This window comes from Acipenser ruthenus, chromosome 7 (assembly GCF_902713425.1).
Source record: "Acipenser ruthenus chromosome 7, fAciRut3.2 maternal haplotype, whole genome shotgun sequence".
Taxonomy (NCBI): Eukaryota; Metazoa; Chordata; class Actinopteri; order Acipenseriformes; family Acipenseridae; genus Acipenser; species Acipenser ruthenus.
The window spans coordinates 36,052,841-36,076,140 of NC_081195.1; the positions used below are offsets into that span (position 1 = coordinate 36,052,841).

General features: G+C 43.4%; 1 protein-coding gene across 3 annotated transcripts in view; it reads right to left on the minus strand.

The window, feature by feature from the left end:
* The window catches only part of LOC117415536 (synapsin-3-like), a 203,774-nt gene that overhangs the window by 16,870 nt on the left and 163,604 nt on the right, over nucleotides 1-23,300 (minus strand). For all 3 annotated transcript variants that reach the window (XM_034026029.3, XM_034026030.3, XM_059026849.1), the window contains exons 8-10: nucleotides 17,887-18,029; nucleotides 11,042-11,116; nucleotides 8,223-8,325 (exon numbers count right to left, since the gene is read on the minus strand). In XM_034026029.3, coding sequence (XP_033881920.1) covers nucleotides 8,223-8,325; nucleotides 11,042-11,116; nucleotides 17,887-18,029 — 321 coding nt within the window. The remainder of the gene's footprint in view (nucleotides 1-8,222; nucleotides 8,326-11,041; nucleotides 11,117-17,886; nucleotides 18,030-23,300) is intronic.

The window sequence follows — 23,300 nt, forward strand, 5'->3', positions numbered from 1 at the left end:
AGCAATTGCTACTTGTGCTGGATTTGGACCAGCAAGATACTTGTTTGTTGTTTTGTGTCTAAATCTTTTATAATAAACTTGCATCAGCTCTTCAACTTGCAGTACTGAGCCTGTGTGTTTCTTTCTGGTCTGATGCCACCCACACGCCTATCCGTGACAGGGTGCTATTCTTCATTATACTGCTAATACCTTGAGTTCAGCTCCTGTTAAATTAATGCTGTAAACTTTTAGCAATGAAAGACACACTTTGCATTGCGTAGTATGAAGTACAGTGCAATTAGCAGCCATTCAATGAGCTCTTAGCTGAGCAAGTAGAAAGTCTCACTGTTGCCTGAGGGATCTCTATTCTTCTATCCAGTTATCAGATCCTGTGCCGTCATTTTAAACAGGATGCAATTTTAGCAAACACAGCCGATAACCGGTATAAATAGCATGATGGGCGTAACCACTGGAAAGCACCTGGATGTACGCAGGACGCTAAAACAAAAGTTCAACTGCCTTATCAACTTCATGTTGTCAAACGTTTTAATATTTGATTCTATTATCCTGTTGAAGGGGTGTATGTATTCCTGAAAATCTGCTATGCGTTCAGTTTATACACCTGTTTATTATCTAGCATAACGTATACTCACACACATTGTACACTGTGCATGTTTAACAGTATGACATCAACGTGTCGTGAAAGCAGCAGCTAAGAAGACCACACTTGTTCAATAAACAGTTTTAGATTAATTCCATTGCTATAGCATGATGATGATGACTCCTTCCCTCCCACCCCCTCATTTGATTTTTAAAAAAGGATGAAGCTTCCTAATTTGTCATGCTCTTTATCTCCAGGCATGCCTTCATTTCCGGAGAAACTCATAGTATCACAGTACGCATGTGGGACATGGAACATTAGCCCTGACCCCTGCTCTTACACACGTAGGGAGCTGTGCTGTTTCATGTCAAGCTAAATAAGGAAAGCAAGGCAACTCACTCCAGCTACTCTGCTGTTAAAAAAGCATGTAACCCACAGACTGCCGGAGAAGAATATTGACATTCACTGCTTCCCTGGTTCCTGGAGTACAACGCAGGTGGCTAGTGTTCAGTCAGGCAGCTGGATTTGAAGCTGCGTCTGATTGGTCTTTAGATGAGTGAGACAATAGGACTCTCTCACACGCCAGTCTCTCTCTCCTGGTTTATAACCCTGTACCTGTCTGTCGTAGAAGGTCTTTGGAACAAGCCATGTATAACAGCTGTTCTTTAATGTTTTTTTTTAAACTTAGAGAGTGCCCAATTATTTCAGTCCCTGATTTGCTTCCCAATTTAGAGTGTGCAATTACATTCCCTTACCGCAGCAATTCAGCAGTAAGTGTTCATCTGAGCTCATCAGACGCCTGATCAGCATGGTCCACAGTTCCTGCCTGTTTTTGCCTCCCTAATCCGTGCTCCCTTGAGGACCCCTGCTCTCCCCTGACTGTATGACTCACCCTGCACACCACACGGCTATGCCTTTACCAGGGGAGACCCTCGGGGACCCTGCGCTCCCGACTGTAGGACACCCTCTACTCCACGCGGCCGTGCCTTTACCAGGGGAGACAATTAGCTGTTTGAAATGATCAATCTGCGCAAATTGCAAGGTAATGGCAGATACAGTGTAGACAGTATGCTGATGACTATACTGTCATTCTTACAGTGCCAAATCACTAGAAAAAACTTGTCTGTGAAACTTGAATTTGAAGCACTGCTCGTTACATTACATCTCAGACTGCTTGTTTCATCTATTCTGTGTGACATTCAGCAACATCATCCGATTTCTACGCATGCCGCCATCTGTTAATCGGCTCATTTTCCAATTCACTGCAAGCGTCAACTGCACCAGCAGTCAAAAAGATACCAGCAAAATGAAAGAATGAAGATTGTAAACACATATTTCAGTATCATTTCAAGAGCAGAAAACCCATTCACCCAAACCAGCTCAAACACTTTGGATAAACTGGCTTATAATGTATAGGCTGTCAACAGCTTTTAGAGGCCTGGGTTGACCCCTGGTGGCCTCGGGCATTAGCACTCAACACAAAAACGCATGAACTCATTCAGACCGTGAGGGAAAGCCTGCACTGATGTTATTACAAACAGATATTAATGCAACTACTTTGACACAATGTTGCTACGGATTCTAATGAAACCTGCCCCTGGAATGGGATACAACCTCAAACATAACTCTAGGGGGCTTTTGCACAGGGTTAAGGAGCTCTCTTGGGATATTTTCCCTGTAAAACTTGCACAGCTCTCCATATCACAGCCTCCCTAAAAATGCTTGGCTCTTGTTGTCAGCACTGTCCCAGCCTGCCTACCTGTCTCTGTCTGTCTGTCTGCCTGGCACTGAGGAGTGATTCACAGACCAGTGGACTGTTCAGCAGGAAAAGGAGCAGAACACGTTCCCTTTGGGTAAATACATATCTGCTGGGAACTCGGAAACCCAGAGGAAGTGTTGCGTGGTACTGTGTTTACACAACGTGAAAGTCAGCTAGTTATACCACAGAGTGGGACCTGTCTTTTCTAGAGTCATATATCAGCTACACAAGTCACAATTATTTAGATTCACATTCTAGACTGCTTTGATTTTTGTACTCAAAAACTTAACTAAATGTAGTTGTAACAGGGTGGAAGCTGTGTGCAAACTGGCGACCCGCACACCGCAAGCGAGCATCTTAACCACTATGCAAAAGAGCCGGGCTCGTCTGCATTTGTGGCTCTAGAGCTTTTAACCTCATCTCAGCAACAGGGTCACAATCCATAATGGCAGGGCATCACACAACACAGCCTGTTACATAGTATCAAACACCACAATGTATCCTGAGGTGGAGTAGATCATACATACACATTTGTCAGTCCAGACAGACCTTCGTATGCGTGACTTCAATACGAATGCGGGAATGCAGAAAACAGAGCCTGTGTTTGGTGCGTGGGTGGGGTCAGCAGCATAGAGATAGTGTTGCTATTGTGCTCAACATGACTGGGCAGTCTGGATGCTTTAAATGGAAAAAACAGCTAGTAACTTTACAAACGTATCCACGGTAACGGTGAAAAGAGCAAGGAGATGCTGGGTTCAGGAGCCAGCTCAGACACTCACTCACTGTGGGAAGCTGGCTTCATCTTGTTCCATCACATCCCCACTCCAGGACTTGGCTCTACAGGTAGGTAGGTATCTCTGCTACAGAGCCAATAGTGCTTCATAACACTATTTGCCCTTCATCCTATTTGATAATTAGCAGTAAAAGCAGCTGTTGGTGTGTGTTTAACGCTGTGTTTAAATTAGCCAGAAGTGTCTCCAGAAAAAAAAAAAATATATATATATATATATATATATATATATATATATATATATATACAGTGCCTTGCAAAAGTATTCAGCCCCCTTGAACTTTGCAACCTTTTGCCACATTTCAGGCTTCAAACATAAAGATATGAAACTGTAATTTTTTGTGAAGAATCAACAACAAGTGGGACACAATCATGAAGTGGAACGAAATTTATTGGATATTTCAAACTTTTTTAACAAATAAAAAACTGAAAAATTGGGCGTGCAAAATTATTCAGCCCCTTTACTTTCAGTGCAGCAAACTCTCTCCAGAAGTTCAGTGAGGATCTCTGAATGATCCAATGTTGACCTAAATGACTAATGATGATAAATAGAATCCACCTGTGTGTAATCAAGTCTCCGTATAAATGCACCTGCACTGTGATAGTCTCAGAGGTCCGTTTAAAGCGCAGAGAGCATCATGAAGAACAAGGAACACACCAGGCAGGTCCGAGATACTGTTGTGGAGAAGTTTAAAGCCGGATTTGGATACAAAAAGATTTCCCAAGCTTTAAACATCCCAAGGAGCACTGTGCAAGCGATAATATTGAAATGGAAGGAGTATCAGACCACTGCAAATCTACCAAGACCTGGCCGTCCCTCTAAACTTTCAGCTCATACAAGGAGAAGACTGATCAGAGATGCAGCCAAGAGGCCCATGATCACTCTGGATGAACTGCAGAGATCTACAGCTGAGGTGGGAGACTCTGTCCATAGGACAACAATCAGTCATATACTGCACAAATCTGGCCTTTATGGAAGAGTGGCAAGAAGAAAGCCATTTCTTAAAGATATCCATAAAAAGTGTCGTTTACAGTTTGCCACAAGCCACCTGGGAGACACACCAAACATGTGGAAGAAAGTGCTCTGGTCAGATGAAACCAAAATCGAACTTTTTGGCAACAATGCAAAACGTTATGTTTGGCGTAAAAGCAACACAGCTCATCACCCTGAACACACCATCCCCACTGTCAAACATGGTGGTGGCAGCATCATGGTTTGGGCCTGCTTTTCTTCAGCAGGGACAGGGAAGATGGTTAAAATTGATGGGAAGATGGATGGAGCCAAATACAGGACCATTCTGGAAGAAAACCTGATGGAGTCTGCAAAAGACCTGAGACTGGGACGGAGATTTGTCTTCCAACAAGACAATGATCCAAAACATAAAGCAAAATCTACAATGGAATGGTTCACAAATAAACATATCCAGGTGTTAGAATGGCCAAGTCAAAGTCCAGACCTGAATCCAATCGAGAATCTGTGGAAAGAACTGAAAACTGCTGTTCACAAATGCTCTCCATCCAACCTCACTGAGCTCGAGCTGTTTTGCAAGGAGGAATGGGCAAAAATTTCAGTCTCTCGATGTGCAAAACTGATAGAGACATACCCCAAGCGACTTACAGCTGTAATCGCAGCAAAAGGTGGCGTTACAAAGTATTAACTTAAGGGGGCTGAATAATTTTGCACGCCCAATTTTTCAGTTTTTTATTTGTTAAAAAAGTTTGAAATATCCAATAAATTTCGTTCCACTTCATGATTGTGTCCCACTTGTTGTTGATTCTTCACAAAAAATTACAGTTTCATATCTTTATGTTTGAAGCCTGAAATGTGGCAAAAGGTCGCAAAGTTCAAGGGGGCCGAATACTTTCGCAAGGCACTGTATATATATATATTTATTATTTATTTAGTATGCTTTGTTTTATTGCTTGAGAAGGCCCCGCCCATTGTTTAAATGTTTCCATTCAGTTTACTGCAGGTGGTCTACAGCGTTTACAAAAAAAAAAAAAATATGTCTATGTTGTGTTTAACTGATACAGACAGGTCTAGACTGTGGCTTCATCCATATTTTTTAGCGTTTCAATATTTTGATTAACCTTTTCTCCTTAAGGCATGTCTGTAAAAGAGACAGACTGGCCTGTCACAAGCTTGGCGTAAAAACAAAAAGCTAGAAGCCAGAAGGAAACGATCGTGGCAGGCCGCTCCTTTCATTGAGATGACAGAAGTCATATTTGTGGGTATGCTGGTTTCCAGTTTAAGCAACCACATTTGGTTCATAAATGGAAACAGAAGCTTTATGTCATGCAGACTCCACAGTGAAAAGAACACAGACTAATCTATTTCACATTTAGCGCTAATACAAGCTGGAGAAAACCAACACAAAGACACCCCTCTCCCCCCACTCTGGTCCAACTCCTATAAAAAGCAGTCTAGCAATTTATTCAACCCAAGTTAGCTCACCCCTAATTACTAAACAAGAAAAGCTGTACTTTACTGAATACGTCTACAGAACATAAGACACCCAACAGCTTATTCCTGGGGGCAAAGCAAACCTAACAGTTGCCTCTAAACAATGACAGCAACATTCAGCTATATGTCTTTTATCTTACAGGCTGTCTGAAAAGGCCCTCCAGTGTCAAAGAATGAAACTCTAACCCTAAACTTGTACCATCCAATCCCCTCTGACAGCTCCCGTCTCACCTGCAATAATACATGGTAACAGCCTGCAAACATTGCTCCCATTCACTAGCATTATACAGGCAGAATTTACCTGAATATAGGACAAATACAAACATGCATCTAGTGGGGAACAAATGCTGGTTCTCCTGGGGGTACAGATATTCGGGGGAACCAATATTCGTTTCAACCAGAATTCAGACCTAGGCCTCACTCAATAGAGTTTCTGTAACTTTGACTAATGTATTCTGTGGGCTAGATTAATCCCACCAAACTCATACCTGTCAACAGTCCCTACATTGTCGGGACTGTCCCAATACACCAGCCATCTTAGGTGAGAGGTCAACGTGAAGGGTGCCGCACTGAAAATATGAAGTTGCAATCTCAAAGAGTTTATGAGATAACACCAGCTGAATTAGCAGGGGGTAGAGCCAGTAACAGTTGATCAACTAAATGAAGAAATAAGCTCCAGTCACAGGGCACATTAGTCACCCCCAGCAAACCCTCTCTTAACCCATTAAGTGCTATAGTCCTCATTTGAGGACAGGCTACTTTGTAATTTTTTGGAGCATTTTTAACTGGCTTTTATCTGTTATTTTAATGTTCTCTTTAACTATATTGTTATGATGTTAGCCACAAAAGTTAAGTCTAAATGTAACTGTTAATTCTGCAGCTATAGCCCTTCAGATGCTTTTATGGCCCCTCAATATAAAATAAGAAACTGAAGCCTATTTTCCTGCCCACAGTGATGATAAAGCTCAATTTCCTATGTGTTACATTTTTTTTTTCTTTGAAGAAATATTGATTTAGAATGTATCAAGCTACATAAATACAGCTTGAGTTCTGATTTTTTTTCAAAGAAAAATGAATTTGGTACTTAATGGGTTAATCAACATCCCTGTGGTAATGGTGTCTTTTGTCCAGCCCATTTCCTCGCTGTTGTCAGGGTCTGGGCGGGTTGCGTGCTCCATTCTCCCACTGCTTCTCTGTATGCTGTCTTCTACTGCCCAGTATGGTATGTATGCAGGCAGCATCCCACACAATGACCTCTCATTTGATATGTGATTTACAACTTCTCCCAAGACCTCCCCTTGTTCCTAATAATAACCTATAATTAAAGAGCACCCAGCCCAACCTGAGACCCTCCGGACAACGGCATTGTGTGTAGGAAGCAGGCGGGGCAGTGAAACGCTCAGGGGACTGCAATGTTGAAGGGGGCTGCCCTGACCAGACAGTTATCATTTGTGAAGCTTACTCAAAGTCTAAAAAAAGCACACAAGTCATTGTGTCTTGCTTATCTCTCGGCACCAGAATTCAATATGCCTGGTAGTCTCCCCCAAAATAGACAGCTTCTAAACAGAACAGAAAATGACCATTCTGAGACACCGATTTGGGCTCAGATAGAAATAAACAAAATTAGTATAGAATCTGAATGTTGCAAAGCTCCCAATAATCCTGGTAAAGAGAAATAAATGCAAATACAATGAGGCACTTCAGGGGGTGTGATATACTGTAGGCTACTTTAGTGTACAGCTCCGATGGGACCAGAGTAAGGGCGGATGAATGAATCCTGTTTTAAATACCATTATGCACAGCTGTAACAATTAATATATTCACACAATTATTGTTTTCAGATTCAGCTTTTATTAGGGAGCGCCCCTAAATCCCTTATTTAGAAAGATACAGGGTATTAATGCTTGTGACAGGCTAGCCGTCTGCCGTATAGGTGCGTGCATTTGCTGCTGAGTGACAGACAGGAGATCGAGATGGAGGTTGAAGTTGATTTATTTACATATCAACACACTGAACAGCTCACGTGACACTACCAGCAATGGTAGCGCATGGAGTTCATACAACACAGTGTATGAAAACGTTGGTGGGATCTGCATCTCTGAACTAATCTTCTCTGTTCAATAATAAAAAAACTCTGGCTACTCGCCCAGCTGTCAGTGGTTTCAGCTTGCTTACTCCCTCTTCAGTATCCATCCCTGGTTGAAGAGCTTGATCATGGCGGATAAACGGTTAGGGCGGATATGTGACGGGCAGATACACGACGGATTACTGTGCCACTTAAATGAGCTTCCATGAAGAACTTATGAATGGATGAGCAATGTTTCTGGATTTTGTATTTTTCATGCAGTCACTTTGAGACCCTCGAGCTTGCGCTCTCATGGTTTATGTCACCAGAAACCCTTGATAGAATTATAGCCTTATTATGACCAGTTGGGTGTACATTATTCCTTATATTACACATGGGAGGGAAGGATTACAGGGCAAGCAAGGACGCTTATGGGAAGTCCCATTTAATCTTTACACCACTAATACACCCTGCATTACCTCCAAGATGCTTTGCAATCAGTCTCAGCCTGTTTCTGACTCTTCAAATCGACAGAATATAAGCAGGATTGCTGCAAACCCCTACCTCAATGATGTAGTCTTTCCCATCTTTGCCGTGGACTGCCTTCACTGCACAGATGTCCAGACCCCCGAACATCTCAGCGCAGGAATCTGCCCACATGCGGTATCTGCAAGACAATGGCAGTTATTATAGGCGAGAAGAAATTCAACACACAGCTCCCAGCTTCAAATAAAGCAGCACTTTATAAAATGCCTCTAAGTGCTCCCCTTTTATAACGCTACAGTCAGGAGTCAGAGCTCTGAAGCCTTCAGAATGAAAGTGCTAGCGGAATGGTATTATGGGGCAAATGGGTACCATGACTGTGGTTCTGTGGTATACAGTGTCGCCTTATAAAGGGGGGAGCACTGTAAATGTACATCAACATCCACTTTCCAGTGTCTAAAACCGGAGAGCCCATAATTACATTTTCTGTAGATTAACTATCCGTGCGTTCCGTTACCACCCAAATATATGTGTATGCAAAATGTTTGTGGGTTTATCGAGGTTTTCCACCACATCTTTTTTTTGTAATTTTGAAGGAAATCTAATTGCAAGCTAAGGTGAATCTGAAATTGCGGGCTGTCAGTTTTTCCCAGGATCCTCCTCAAATGATCTTCAAGTTTCAGGATATGTCTTTTTTTTATTTTTCTAAATAAAAAAGTTGTTGCCCATGACATATATCAACAGCATGTACAGAAAATGAAATTTTAAATCACAATTAATTTTAAATCACAATAAATGTGAATGCCAGGTTTCACGACAACTGGATTAGCGGTTCTCCAGAGAGATGCAGAAATGTAGGTGTGTCATACAGATGGATGGATGTACAGTGTAGATAAAATGTGAAGTAGGACATACCGGTACACATGACTGCCTCTACAACCCCTTCAGAGGGGGGCACTTTACCAGTGGGGCACCTTGTTTTTTTAATCAATTCCATCATAAGACAAGTGAACTGTGTTGAAATAATAGGCTCCATCTCTTTAGTGTTTATTCAATACAGTGCATCTTAAAAAGTAAAAATGTGAACAGTCAACACTTGTTATGTAGAACTTTCCGTTACTACTGTAATAAGGAGTGTCCATTAAAAGTACTTTGAATTTCTCACATTTAAACTTGCAGAAATCAATTATTCAGGATATCAGTTAACCAGACTGCTGGCATTCCCCCTCCAATTAGCAACTGCAATCTGTACTTTGTTTTCTGCGTGTTAGTAATGGTCGAGATATGCAATGTGATGCAACCTTCTTATCTGTTTTGCTAAACGTGCCTCCCTTTGGCAGAAGCAGCTGCAGGGGAGCACGTCGTCTTTTTGTCTCTGTTTCACCGTTCTTTCCTAATGAGCCTGGCAGCAGCGTGCTGGCCCGCAGCACTAACACATAAGGCTATGTTCTTCTATTTAGACAAAGGCTCATCACAACACTGTTCAGGAGCTGGAGGCAAGCTCCTGCACTCTGCTTGTCACAGCAGTGACACAGCAGGAATATGTCATTTTAAAACAGAGATGGCACTACTGTTAGATACAGCCGAATACTGCTTAATCTACTACTCATCCAAGTTAATCCGACTTTTGAGCAGCGATTAAGATGATTGCTTGGGGATGTGATGAGTATTAAGAAGTCGCTTACTTAACTTAGGGTTTATTTGATCCACTGATGGACTAAGCCACATCCTTTGTTAGAGCATTTTACAGTACCAGAGAAGTAGGACCAGGATTGTATCAACCAATTTTTGTAGGGGCGTCACCCTGGGATAACTATGGACAGGTCTCTGATACAATCCAGTGCTGTAAAATGCTCTAAACAAACCCTACAGGGTAGAGTCTGAACCCCTAGTTTCTTATAAGTTGACATTTTTATGATTGAGTGATTGATGATATAGTTGTCTGGGTTCAGTCCACATAGACCGTTTACCTCTATACCTAGGTCAGGGTTATGGCTTTTGTCAGGCTCTTGGCATTGTCTGATATAATAATGAAACACTGTTGCTCTTTCCAGACTGAACACAACCCTGTGGCACACAACAGGATGTTTACCTGGATACAAAGCGGCAAAATAGAACCAGATATTTACTTACAAGCCCTGAAAACCGTTGGGTATCCATCCAGGTAATAGCAATAGTTTTGCATGTGAATGATGTGAAATTGTATACACTTCCAAGTACACGTACATTAACTATGTGTACTGGAAATGCAGTTATCATGTACTGATATTTACAGCATGCACTAACACAGTTGTGTGAATGTAAAGAGAGGATCCATAGCCGCTGACCGGTTCCTATTGTCATTACTCAAATCTTGAGTTTTTAGTTTTTCTTTTGTTTTGATTTCATAATTCTAAATGAGGTGCTTTAACTTTAGGAGCTGCACTTCAGTTCCAGTTCCCTGCCATAGACATATAGTTTGTTCGAATCAAAATGTTTTAAAATGTAAGAAGATTTTGCTACACAACATCAGTGGTCATGTCTTGAAGAATATAGAAGAGTTTTTTTGAGTGTGCGACCTGTCCCGACTCCACAAATATCAACAATTAAGCGACGTATGCATGGTTGGTTTACCACTGCTAAGAACTATTTTATGACTTTGTAGAGACATTATTTCATATACAAAGTGCCTTATATTGCTCAGCACCTTTTTTTATAAAGAGTTGTGATGTGCACGAATGCCTTTATGACTGTATAAATCCAGCGAAGTTTCAGTCCAGTTAAGGTACCTGTATTTTGAAGTATATCCATGAATTGAAAGCAAGGAGTCAGGCTTGCTGTGAAATGAATGGCACTGTAATTAAATATAAAAGTAAAATAATCTCTGAGGTTCAGTGACAGTAAGAATCTAAGAGACGTACCGATCAGACATGGCGATCTGCTCCAGCATTGCAGATCCTGTGTTCGCCTTCCAGTTGCCGGAAATGGAGGTTCTCCTTAAAAAACAAGACAATTAGCAATTATGCATGCCATTCATTTACTTCTTTCATTGTATAAAAAGGAGCAGGAGCACAGTACTATAATCATCTCAGAAATCATTGTTCTGCCACTGACATGGAAAGATGGAAAAAGACACTTTGTAGACATATTTGTAGAAATTACATAAATGCATTACCCATATATGTGTTACTAGAAGTTCAGTATACAAATAAAATGTGAATTCGTACAATAATTCTTACAATAAGATTTACAATAAGACTACACCACTGATTATACCTGTATGGGGCATGCAATGAAAAGACTTGGCTTACAATTCTACATACAGTATATGGTTCTGAACTGGGGACAATGGTAGCAGATGGGCAGCTGCAATGGGATAGGTAGAATGATACTGCATTCTATCGCTATACGTAGCAGGCTTTGTGCTGTCCTATCAGGACCACAGTGCAATATTTATTCCAAATCAATTGCGTTTCTATTGCTGATAATTATTACACTGTAAGAGATGTCATCCTGTTCAGGCAAGGGGATTCTGTCATCTGTGAGAAATGGTTTCTGTTATAATAAGAGACACACTGTGCACCTATTTGTTTATTATAAACCACAAAAAACAAGACTGCACTCAGGAGCCACTGTTCAGTAGAAGAGCTCTGCTGTAAATGCACAGGATATAACATCTATACACAGGAAAGGGTGTAATGGAGGGTTAATGCATCCTTAATAGAGGTGTGGCAGGGCTGAGGCTCTGCACGTATAAATAATGATTTTGTTTTGCTTGTAAAGAAAATGTGTTTAATTTGAAAGTTTTTGCAAATTAAGTTTGGGTTAGATATGGCAGCGCTGGGAGGTTAGAATTCCCTCCCTATCTAATTGAAATTCATGTGCAGCAGGTGGCCAGGTGTTGATTGAATTATTGATTATCAATCAGCCCCGGCCACCCGCCTTTAAAAAGGGGCTGAGAAGCCTGTTCTACAAGCAGGGATACAGACTGTCTGGGAAGGTGAGTTTGTTCTACAAGCAGGGACACAGACTGTCTGGGAAGGTGAGTTTATTCTACAAGCAGGGATACAGACTGTCTGAGAAGCCAGTTTGTTCTACAAGCAGGGATACAGACTGTCTGGGAAGGCCAGTTTGGCTGTAGGATCCTCACGACTGCATGTGTCAACCATGGTGAGAAAAATTTAAAAGGAAAACTGTATTGATATCTAGGATCGCTGTGTGTATACCAGGATCACAAGTACTGGAAGCAATAGGGGAACATTTTAGGGGATGTTAATCCCTCCCAAGCATAGAGAGGACTGCTCCTGGAGCTTTTCTAGGGGAGTAGCGCTCGACCACTGTTGGGTCAACTTTTATTTTCTAGCTGGTTTGAACTGTGTTTTGTTTAGCATTTGTTGTATGAATCATTTTCATGTACACTGGTGTGTATGTCCTCCTGCACTGGGGCTACCATGCTGCTACCCTAGTGGCGGCCACCTGCCACTGCAACCACTGTAATCTCTGTCAATAAAACCTGGACACCTGAGCAGCATTTTCAACGTCAACCTCTGTGTCTCTCGTCAATCGGCAGATACCCACACAGTAACAGAACAACTCTGCTGCGGGACTCCTAACTCGTACCAAACTAAGACAGCACATTAGCCCTGTCTTGGCTTCCTTACATTGGCTGCCTGTAAAGCAGAAAATTGATTTTAAGGTCCTGCTTCTGACATATAAGGTTTGTAGGGAAAATGGTGAGCTGGTGTCGTCGTACACTCCGGGTCGCTCTCTGCATTCCTCCAACTCAGGTCTGCTCTCTGTCTCTCCTTCCTCCTTGTCTCTATGGATGGAAGAGCTTTTTCTAATTATGCGCCCAGACTTGGGAACTCACTCCCTGAGAATATCCACCAGACTACCTTATTCTTCATTGTACCTCGCTTTGTGATAACTCTGTTGTGAAAGGCGCTATATATATATAAAAAAAAATTCTATTGTATTGTTACAAGGGATAATAATTGATCGATTAATCTTGTCTACCTGATATCAAAAAATGGTGCGTGAAATATAAATCTTGAGAGAGAGGGCACTTCTAAAGACCCTGGCAAAAGAGTAGCTGGAAGGTATTGTATTTGAAAAAAATGAAAGCGTGTAACACCAATGACAAAAATACCCAACACGTCTGGTATACAGTCACGCTAACTTTCAGTTCACCCCCCACTATAGCACATAGCCTTTCACACGGAGTTGAGACGGTTCAGTGCTGTCTCCAAATCACCTCGTGAGGTGGTTCAGAGACGACATAAAATATGATGGCTCTGTGACTGTACAGGAAATTCATACAGACCAAAATGCCGCATCAGTGCCGGTTCTGAACCATCATAACTCGTCTGTGTGTACGGGGTATTAGTTGCAAGTAAGTTGATTTTTCATTTTAATCAACGTATTTCTTTCAAACAGTATCAGAAAATTAGCAGCAATATCATATATTTTCTTTGGCTAACTAAAATAAAGTAGCAGCTTGTTGTCTCCAGGAAGTGATGAAAGGAGAACCCAATGAAACTCTCCATTGCAGATTCCAGCTGCTTTTCAGATTTGATGATGCTGTAAATTGATATTTTTTCTTTCCTTTTTTCATACGACTGTGGAAAAACCTGGAAGCAGACTGGTACTTTCACAGGTCGATGGTGTGACTCTGAAACCAGCGTGGGGGTACTGCACTGATGAGTAACAGGAGCCTTACAAGACAAACAGAGTAATAAAAAAACACACAAGAACAGTGCTCTTCCTGTAGCTAGAGCAGTTCATGCAATGTTTGCAACACTAAGACATTACAGTGTTACAATATGTCAGTGGTGCGGTTTTCAGCTGTTAAGTGTACTTTACTGTTCTGGAACATTAAGAAATACTAAAATAAACTAAATTTCAATCACAGTCACAGGGAAACGTCCGTACCATGGTCTTTGGGGTTAAAATGGAGACCTACCAGGGCCGGACAAAACCACCTGAAATGCCTGCTATATGTAGAACACACTTTTGTGTATATGAGCTGTCCTTGGCATGTGTTAAAGCACCACTGCCATGTAACCACCACAATCGGCAAGAAAGCAGGTTTGACTTTCAAAGATAGCTGATAGTAGCTGGTCCGGTACCCAGGACTGCATTCAGTAATTTACTGATGTTTCAGCAGGGGAAGTCTCAAAAGAGGCAGTAATCATCAAAGTGTGGTCATACATTCCCTTCAGAACAATTTAAACACCTTGCTGACTCGTCTCATTAAAGAGTTTTGCGCTGTTGGCTGAGCACAAAGACTTGAGGTGAAAAGGATATACATCATGGGCTGAGCTGCTGAAATAGAGGAAGCATGAGGTAATTCAGTCACAGCGGTCTAAAAACATTACACACAGAATCATATACAAATGAAATAAGCATGTCTTCCATCCCAGGGGCCTAGGCTGCGGTGGAAACGTCATGGTGTTTGTTTGCACTTGCTATCATGGGGCACAGCAATGCTACGGTACAGTGAGAGCAGGCAGACCCATCAGGGGAACCAACACAACTTTTCCACAGTGAATAAAACACAGGGAGCTCATTTTCCTTCTGCATGCAGATGCACAGAGCTATACGCCTTGCTGTTCCCTTACGTCTGGTGAAAGACATAAAATAACACAAACTGCACTGATGCTCATCAAGTTAAAGGCAAGACTGAGAATGTGTTAGCTGGGCATACAGTGTAATGTGCACCACAAAAGCAACTTCCACGAAGGGCAGCCTCTGCTTGAGAGGCCCAGGACTGACTGGCAGGCCGGCAGGGGGGTGTTCGTGTCAGGGTTTGTCTTTGACCTAAGTTTCCAAGATTTATAATTTACAAGCCCTTAGCTAGAGCTTTAGTAAAGCTGACCGCAAAGGTATTCAATAAACAAGTCTGCTGCACTGGATTTACAATAAACTGTTTAAAACATGTGGCCTGTGATAATACTGCATCGTTTTCAGTGCAGCTCCACAAAAGCTGTTGAAAACCATGCATGTAGAGTAAACTCCCACTGGGGTCACTACAGATTCAGGGTGCCCAGGAGGCTGGTGCATGAAAGGGCACCCAAGGTCATGATCCGACCTACAGTGTCAAGCTTGACGTGTAAATTACAAGGTACGCCCTGCCACTGATCATACTGTATCTCCTGCTACCCAGGCAAAGCAGAATTATGTCCAATCATTTTAAGTTGTCAGTTTTAATGTCAAGTGTCGACCACATGCTCACTAGCCTAAGTTACAGAGAGTAGTTAAAACAGCAAAAAAAAAGAAATAAACTGAAACAGACAGCAGGCATGCTAAATCATCTGTGTGACAGTCAGAAACTTAAACTAGGGCTTAGAAGTTACTTCAGAGATAGAGCGTGCACTCCATGTGTTAGGGATCTTAATGGAGTGGTGATCTTTTAGAGTTGCAATTCTGTGTCCGATTATAATTGCACTCAGACGGTACAACAATAATAATAATAATAATAATAATAATAATAATAATAATAATAATAATAGTAGAACAAAAGGTGTTTCTTACATGAGTGTTGCAGGGAGACAGGTTAACGGTTACACTGGTGTACCAGCTGCACTTGGAGAGTAGACATGTTAGAGAGCTCTATAGAGGACACAGGGGTGCTTCAAACTTGTGAGTTTTAAAAAGTCACCAGGATGTGACGACGGAAACAGAAAATGATCTACAAATCTAAAGATGAAGAACACATGACAGATAACGTTGCTGAGATGTTTCAGACCTGTATCAAGTTCCTCTTTAATGTACGGGCATTTGTTTACTCCAGTTTTAAATTCCTATTTTTTTAAAAGGAGAAAAAATGTTTAACCAAACTACTAAGTAATGTAATATACTATAATATAATTAGGGCTTCTGTTTTTCTGTTTTTATTAATTTATTTTTTCGGTGCTTATTTTTAGCTATTTTCGAGATAAACCAAAATCGTTTGTGTCTAGGCATTTTTTTCATTTCGCCAAAATTAGCAATTTTGTTTTAAATCCTCCCTATCTAACTGTAATATAGCTTTAAATCCTGCAAACAAGTCTCCATTCCTACTTGTAATCTCGTATTAAATCTCGCAAGTGGATTCTCCAATTGAAACGTAGGAATTTGATGCCACTCAGTAGTTGGGGCAGGTTTAAAGTATTCAGATCGAATCAATGCTAGATACAAGTCAGAAAGGAGGGACATTCCCCAACTGCACTGAAAGGTAGTTTGTTTTTTGTAGTAGTTTTGGGAAAGGGGTGAAATCACCGGGAATTGAGTAACCATTTCCATTTTTTTCCCATTCTTTATTGCCTATACACCGATTTCATTGTTTTTGTATCAGGGTGTTTAATCGTTTTTGATTGGTTAAAACTGAAAATCAGAAGCCCTAAATATAATATAAGGCGTCTTAAGCATTATGTTGTTTATTTCTCATTTTGTATCATGCTAAAAATATTTAAAGCTTCGTTTCAGAACAGCTGTCCGCTTGTAATCTTTTCCACAGCAACTGTTTTTATGCTTCTGCAGCGCCACACATCTCCCCTGGCTAAGCTTGGGAGCTTACCTGATATCAAGGCAACTTTCTACACCCTGGCCGATGCTTTGAAGATGGCCACTGGCTAAATCCCTGCTGACCTCCGAAGCACTAACGCAGGGCCGTGGGCTGTTCTCTGAATTCTCTATCGTGTTCCTGTCGACACAACAGCTCCCTGTACATCACTGTAAGCTTGTGGATTAGCTTGCTCTTTCACTCCTCACAGAAACACAGAGCGCTCCTCTCTTTCCACGCTAGATTGTGTTTCAAATCCCCTCTCAGATCTCCAAGCGTCCCTTTCCTGTGAGCTGCTCTGTAATCACTGTCAAGTAAGTGAGGGGTCTGAGGCTGGCTTTGTATCCCACCACTTACCTTTCGTTCATACTGCGTTGTTCTTTGTGTTGTGGCTGACTGGGTGCAGGGGTGTTTTATTAGTGTGGATTTGTGGGGTTCTAAGTAAGTAACTTTACAGAAAGACTACTCCAGGATGGTTAATGAAATAGTTTTGCCTCCAGCCTCACCACATCAGAGTGGTAAATTACAGCAGGGGCTTCCAAATTGGGGTCCGGGGACCTCTGGGCGACCGCGGGATGGTTTTGGGGTGCCGCAGCAGATCGAGAAATGTTCTCTCCCAAATGACCCTGACAGAGCGATGTCCTCCACACCTGGGGATCAATTAATTCACACGAACACTGCTGCCAGGTGCTTGGGGTTATTTCAGATGTAACACTGATGTTGGCTCATGTCCACACTAACAGTGTGTACCATTACACAGCAAGAGGGGGTGATTGTTATAATAAAAATTCTGTTATAATTATAACATCATTTTCTTAAATTAAAAACAAAAATGAATACAGGATTTCTGTCAATGTTATGATATATTGTCTTCCCCTGACATAAATAAAATAAACCATATTGCTTACCTTTACAGGCAGGTTTGTGTTACATTTGCAGTCAGACAGTACTGAAAGCAGTAGTACCTCTACCAGTACAAACTCACAGCCTCTCTCACTAAAGGGATCCAAATCTAAATTTTGGGTGAGAGTCAGTCAGGGTGGCTAAAGTCATGGGGGTGATGGGGGTGTGGGGGGACGACACGACACCTTGAGCCAAGACAGTTTGTGAAGCCCTGTATCACTGGACAACTGCCCAAGGGATGAAGAATGAAATGCTTAGCGTACTGATAACAGCAGGTTAATTAGTTTTCTCGTACTATTCTAGAGAAACTGAAGCACTTACATGTAGGCTTTGTAATTGCTGCCTATCTTCTGGATCCTGACGTCGTACTTGGAGTCGATGTAAGGCTCAGTGGTAGCGTAGGTTTTTGCCAGAGCCACCACGCTGGCTATATCTTGGAAATCATAATGACTCTCCACCTTCACCTGCAAGAGCCAACAGAGAATCAGTCAGGAATGAATCTACTGTAGTGCTTTGGACGAGAGGTCTGGACATTTCATTGTCTCTCCTATGTACCCAATGATAAGAGGCCTTTCCAAAAAGTGGGGTCTCTTTAATAAAGACTGCGCTTCTTTCTGGTCACATGGGATTGCAATGTGATCTTTTTTTGAAATTGTGAGGCAGGTTTCATTTATATCTTTTTTTTTGTTGGTACATTATTAGACTTTACAGCACCTCTGTAATCCAGCACATTGTCCCAAGCGATGCCAGATAAGTATATATATAATTGTCACAAAGACGGCCGGAGTGGGTGGCGTCAGACCAGAAACAGGAACACAAACGACAGAGAGATGGGGTTTTGGTGAGGCTGAACGCGTGATCGCGTTCAGCATTTAATAAACAGAACAGAAAATAAAAGGTTGGAACAGACAAAAACACTGGACACGGCACTACACGCCAAAATAAATAGACATACAAAACGACTAAACGCTAAACAGACGGTGCAGGACAGACAGACGAACAAACACGGTGAGTGAAAACACGTTAACTATTACTTTTACTATTATTATTATTTTACTTCACCTCCGTCTCCAATCCCGTTCTCCACTCACCGAACACCAACCACAAGTGACTAAAACGTGCATCTATATATACTGTTGTGCTGGGATTCAATTACTAATTAATTACTCACTTGAATCCCAGCACGTGAATTCATTCTGTGCAACCCCGTGCTCACATATTACATTTAACCAGCACGTGAAGTGATTTGTGCCCTCCTCGTGCCTACATACAAATCTACATTTTTTAAATATACGTGAAACACAGACCCGTTTATATCCCGTGTACCAATCTATACACCAACATTAACATACGCACGCATACATACACAAAACACACAAATGCACACAGGGGCGGGGCACTTTGCCACATATACCCCCCCTTGTGCGCAGCACACATGGCCTCAACGGCCACCTCCCCCCTTAAAAACCCAGCAGTCCAGAACAAAGTCTCGGGCTGGGAAGGGAGGCTTCAGTGGGCCCTTGGCTGGCAATGCTGTCAGCACCCCTGCCGGTAGTGGCACGGCTGACAGTCTGTTGGTCCCGTCCTGCAGCGAAAAAGCTGCGGGGGCAGGTGGTCCCCCGACCTCCCCCTTCTTCGTAGCCGGCAGCTCCCTCCTGTGGGGCTCCGGCCACAAGAACTCCTGCAGCGAAACTGCTGCTGGGGAAAGTGGTCTCCAGACCTCCTCCCCCTTCTTCGTGGCCGGCAGCTCCCCTTTCTGGGGCTCCGGCCACCGTACTCCCTGCGGAGGTACGGGCAGCAGAGGCAGCTCCTGCTCCTCTGCTCCGGGCGGTGGTGGAGGCAGAGGCAGCTCCAGCTCCTCTGCTCCTGGCGGTGGTGGAGGCAGAGGCAGCTCCAGCTCCTCTGCTCCTGGCGGTGGTGGAGGCAGAGGCAGCTCCAGCTCCTCTGCTCCTTGCGGTGGTGGTGGCGGAGGCAGAGGCAGCTCCTGCTCCTCTGCTCCTTGCGGTGGTGGTGGCGGAGGCAGAGGCAGCTCCTGCTCCTCTGCTCCTGGAGGTGGTGGAGGCAGAGGCAGCTCCTGCTCCTCTGCTCCTTGCGGTGGTGGTGGCGGAGGCAGAGGCAGCTCCTGCTCCTCTGCTCCTTGCGGTGGTGGTGGCGGAGGCAGAGGCAGCTCCTGCTCCTCTGCTCCTGGAGGTGGTGGAGGCAGAGGCAGCTCCTGCTCCTCTGCTCCTGGAGGTGGTGGAGGCAGAGGCAGCTCCAGCTCCTCTGCTCCTGGCGGTGGTGGAGGCAGAGGCAGCTCCAGCTCCTCTGCTCCTTGCGGTGGTGGTGGCGGAGGCAGAGGCAGCTCCTGCTCCTCTGCTCCTTGCGGTGGTGGTGGCGGAGGCAGAGGCAGCTCCTGCTCCTCTGCTCCTGGAGGTGGTGGAGGCAGAGGCAGCTCCTGCTCCTCTGCTCCTTGCGGTGGTGGTGGCGGAGGCAGAGGCAGCTCCTGCTCCTCTGCTCCTTGCGGTGGTGGTGGCGGAGGCAGAGGCAGCTCCTGCTCCTCTGCTCCTGGAGGTGGTGGAGGCAGAGGCAGCTCCTGCTCCTCTGCTCCTGGAGGTGGTGGAGGTAGAGGAAGCTCCAGCTCCTCTGCTCCTGGCGGTGCTGGCTCCCTCTGCTGTGGCGGCTGGGCATGTGCACGCCGTGCTGCCTTCAGCAGCATAGCGAGAGGCTGCTGGGGGACACCAGCATCCTGCCCTTCTCCCCCCCAAAAATTTTCAGGGGGTTGAGCCTGTAACTCCTCCCCTTCTGGCTCTTGGGGCTGAACCAGCAGGCATTTTCCCTCTGCTGGTGGCTTGGGTCCCAGGGCTGTGGAAGCCCCGACTTGCCTCCCTTTGGGCTGTGGACGCACCGACTCCTCCCTTTTGGGCTGTGGACGCCCCGACTCCTCCCTGTTGGGCTGTGGACGCCCCGACTCCTCCCTGTTGGGCTGTGGACGCCCCGACTCCTCCCTGTTGGGCTGTGGACGCCCCGACTCCTCCCTGTTGGGCTGTGGACGCCCCGACTCCTCCCTGTTGGGCTGTGGACGCCCCGACTCCTCCCTGTTGGGCTGTGGACGCCCCGACTCCTCCCTGTTGGGCTGTGGACGTTCGGGCTCCCCCCACTCAGGCGTAGGACGTTCGGGCTCCTCCCACTCAGGCGTAGGACGTTCGGGCTCCTCCCACTCAGGCGTAGGACGTTCGGGCTCCTCCCACTTAGGCGTAGGACGTTCAGGCTCCTCCCACTCAGGCGTAGGACATTCGGGCTCCTTCCGCTTGGGCTCCTCCCATTTGGGCTGTGGATGCTCAGGCTCCTCCCATTTGGGCTGTGGAGGCAAAACCAGCAGGAATTCACCCTCTGCTGGTGGAGATGGGGACAGCAGGTACTCACCCTCTGCTGGTGGAGATGGGGACAGCAGGTACTCACCCTCTGCTGGTGGAGATGGGGACAGCAGGTACTCCTCTGCTGGTGGTCCTGCTACCTGGGCTGCTGTTCCATTTATGGTTGCCTCCAGGTAGTTGAGGACAAACTCCACACCCTCCTCCAAGGTGTTTGGGGTGTGTTCCTGCTGATATGCCTCCCATCTCTCACTGTCCATCATCCACAGGACCCGGACGACTATGGGCAGAGACTGGGCCTCCAGCCCAGCATTCTCCAGGAACCAGCCCCGCAGTTTGATGGCGTCTTCTGCCATTGATTTTTTTTTTGTTTTGTTTTTTTCCCCCAAAACAATATTTGTAATTATTTTTTTTTTTTTTTTTTTTTTTTAATCCAGACCCCTCCTGGTCTGACGCTTGGAGGCGCGGCTATCCCACGAAGACACCACGTGTCACAAAGACGGCCGGAGTGGGTGGCGTCAGACCAGAAACAGGAACACAAACGACAGAGAGATGGGGTTTTGGTGAGGCTGAATGCGTGATCGCGTTCAGCATTTAATAAACAGAACAGAAAATAAAAGGTTGGAACAGACAAAAACACTGGACACGGCACTACACGCCAAAATAAATAGACATACAAAACGACTAAACGCTAAACAGACGGTGCAGGACAGACAGACGAACAAACACGGTGAGTGAAAACACGTTAACTATTACTTTTACTATTATTATTATTTTACTTCACCTCCGTCTCCAATCCCGTTCTCCACTCACCGAACACCAACCACAAGTGACTAAAACGTGCATCTATATATACTGTTGTGCTGGGATTCAATTACTAATTAATTACTCACTTGAATCCCAGCACGTGAATTCATTCTGTGCAACCCCGTGCTCACATATTACATTTAACCAGCACGTGAAGTGATTTGTGCCCTCCTCGTGCCTACATACAAATCTACACTTTTTAAATATACGTGAAACACAGACCCGTTTATATCCCGTGTACCAATCTATACACCAACATTAACATACGCACGCATACATACACAAAACACACAAATGCACACAGGGGCGGGGCACTTTGCCACAATAATGTAATGTTATTTGCTGGTGAAATGCAAAGACTTGGGATAACAGCATTGGTAGCGTTCCATTTAGCTTGTCAGTGGAAAAGGTTAACATGAAAGAGGAATGTGTAAATGGCTGACGTGACATTGGCACCAACAATGTTTATATCCAGAGTTTTTCCACTGTGCTGTATAAGTTCAATTGGGTAAAAACAAAGTTTCATCTTTCATTAAAAGCTAAGTAAGGCTTCTGATTAAATCTCCTTAGTTATTCTTACTGCCGCTTTACATTTTTATGATGTTTGAAATTCTTATTGCAATTACTGCATATGTAATGTACACATGTGTCTTTATATTATTAAGCACCAAAATATATATTCAGGTGATCAGGCAGGGATCTGCTCTGCCACTATATATATATATATATATATATATATATATATATATATATATATATATATATATATATATATATGTATATATATATATATATATATATATATATATATATATATATATATATATATGTAGTGTGTGTGTCTACAATTATTTATTTCAGCATTTTTTTAAGCAAAACTCCAAAAATGCTAATTCTAGAAAAGTCTAGAAAATGCTAAATTGTAGGTGATCATTCTTAGAGAGTATAAAAGGGTTAGGCATAGGATGATTGCTGTCAATACAGGAAAAAGTAAAGAGCTATTTGAAGACCTTAGGCAGAAAGCTGGAGAAGGGTGCAAGATTTCCAAGCATTTGAGTATCCCAATTTCAACTATTGTTTCTATTATCAAGAAGTACAAGACTCATGGTACTCTCATACCGCTCCCTTAGTCTGGAAGAAATTTAGTTCCACTACATGGTAAAATGGATTCCATATCATACCAAAGAAGAAGAATAAAGAAGAATAAAATCAAGTTTCTGGAATGGCCTAGTCAAAGTCCCGATCTAAATCCGATTGAGAATCTTTGGTATGAGTTGAAGAAGGCTGTGCACAAGAGAAGTCCTCAGAATTTGAATGAACTGGAACAATTTTACTTTGAAGAATGGTCAAAAATCACTAAAGAATCATGCCAAAAGTTCATTGACAAATATGCTAATAGTTTAAAGAAATTATTATTGTTAAAGGTGCCACAACTAGCTATTAATTTCATTTTCCTTGTCAGGGTATGAATACTTTTGAATTAGCATTTGTGGAGTTTTGCAGAAAAAAAATACTCAAATAAGTATGTAGACATCTATTTCTTGTAACTTTTTTTCCTCATCCACAAAATCAAAACTT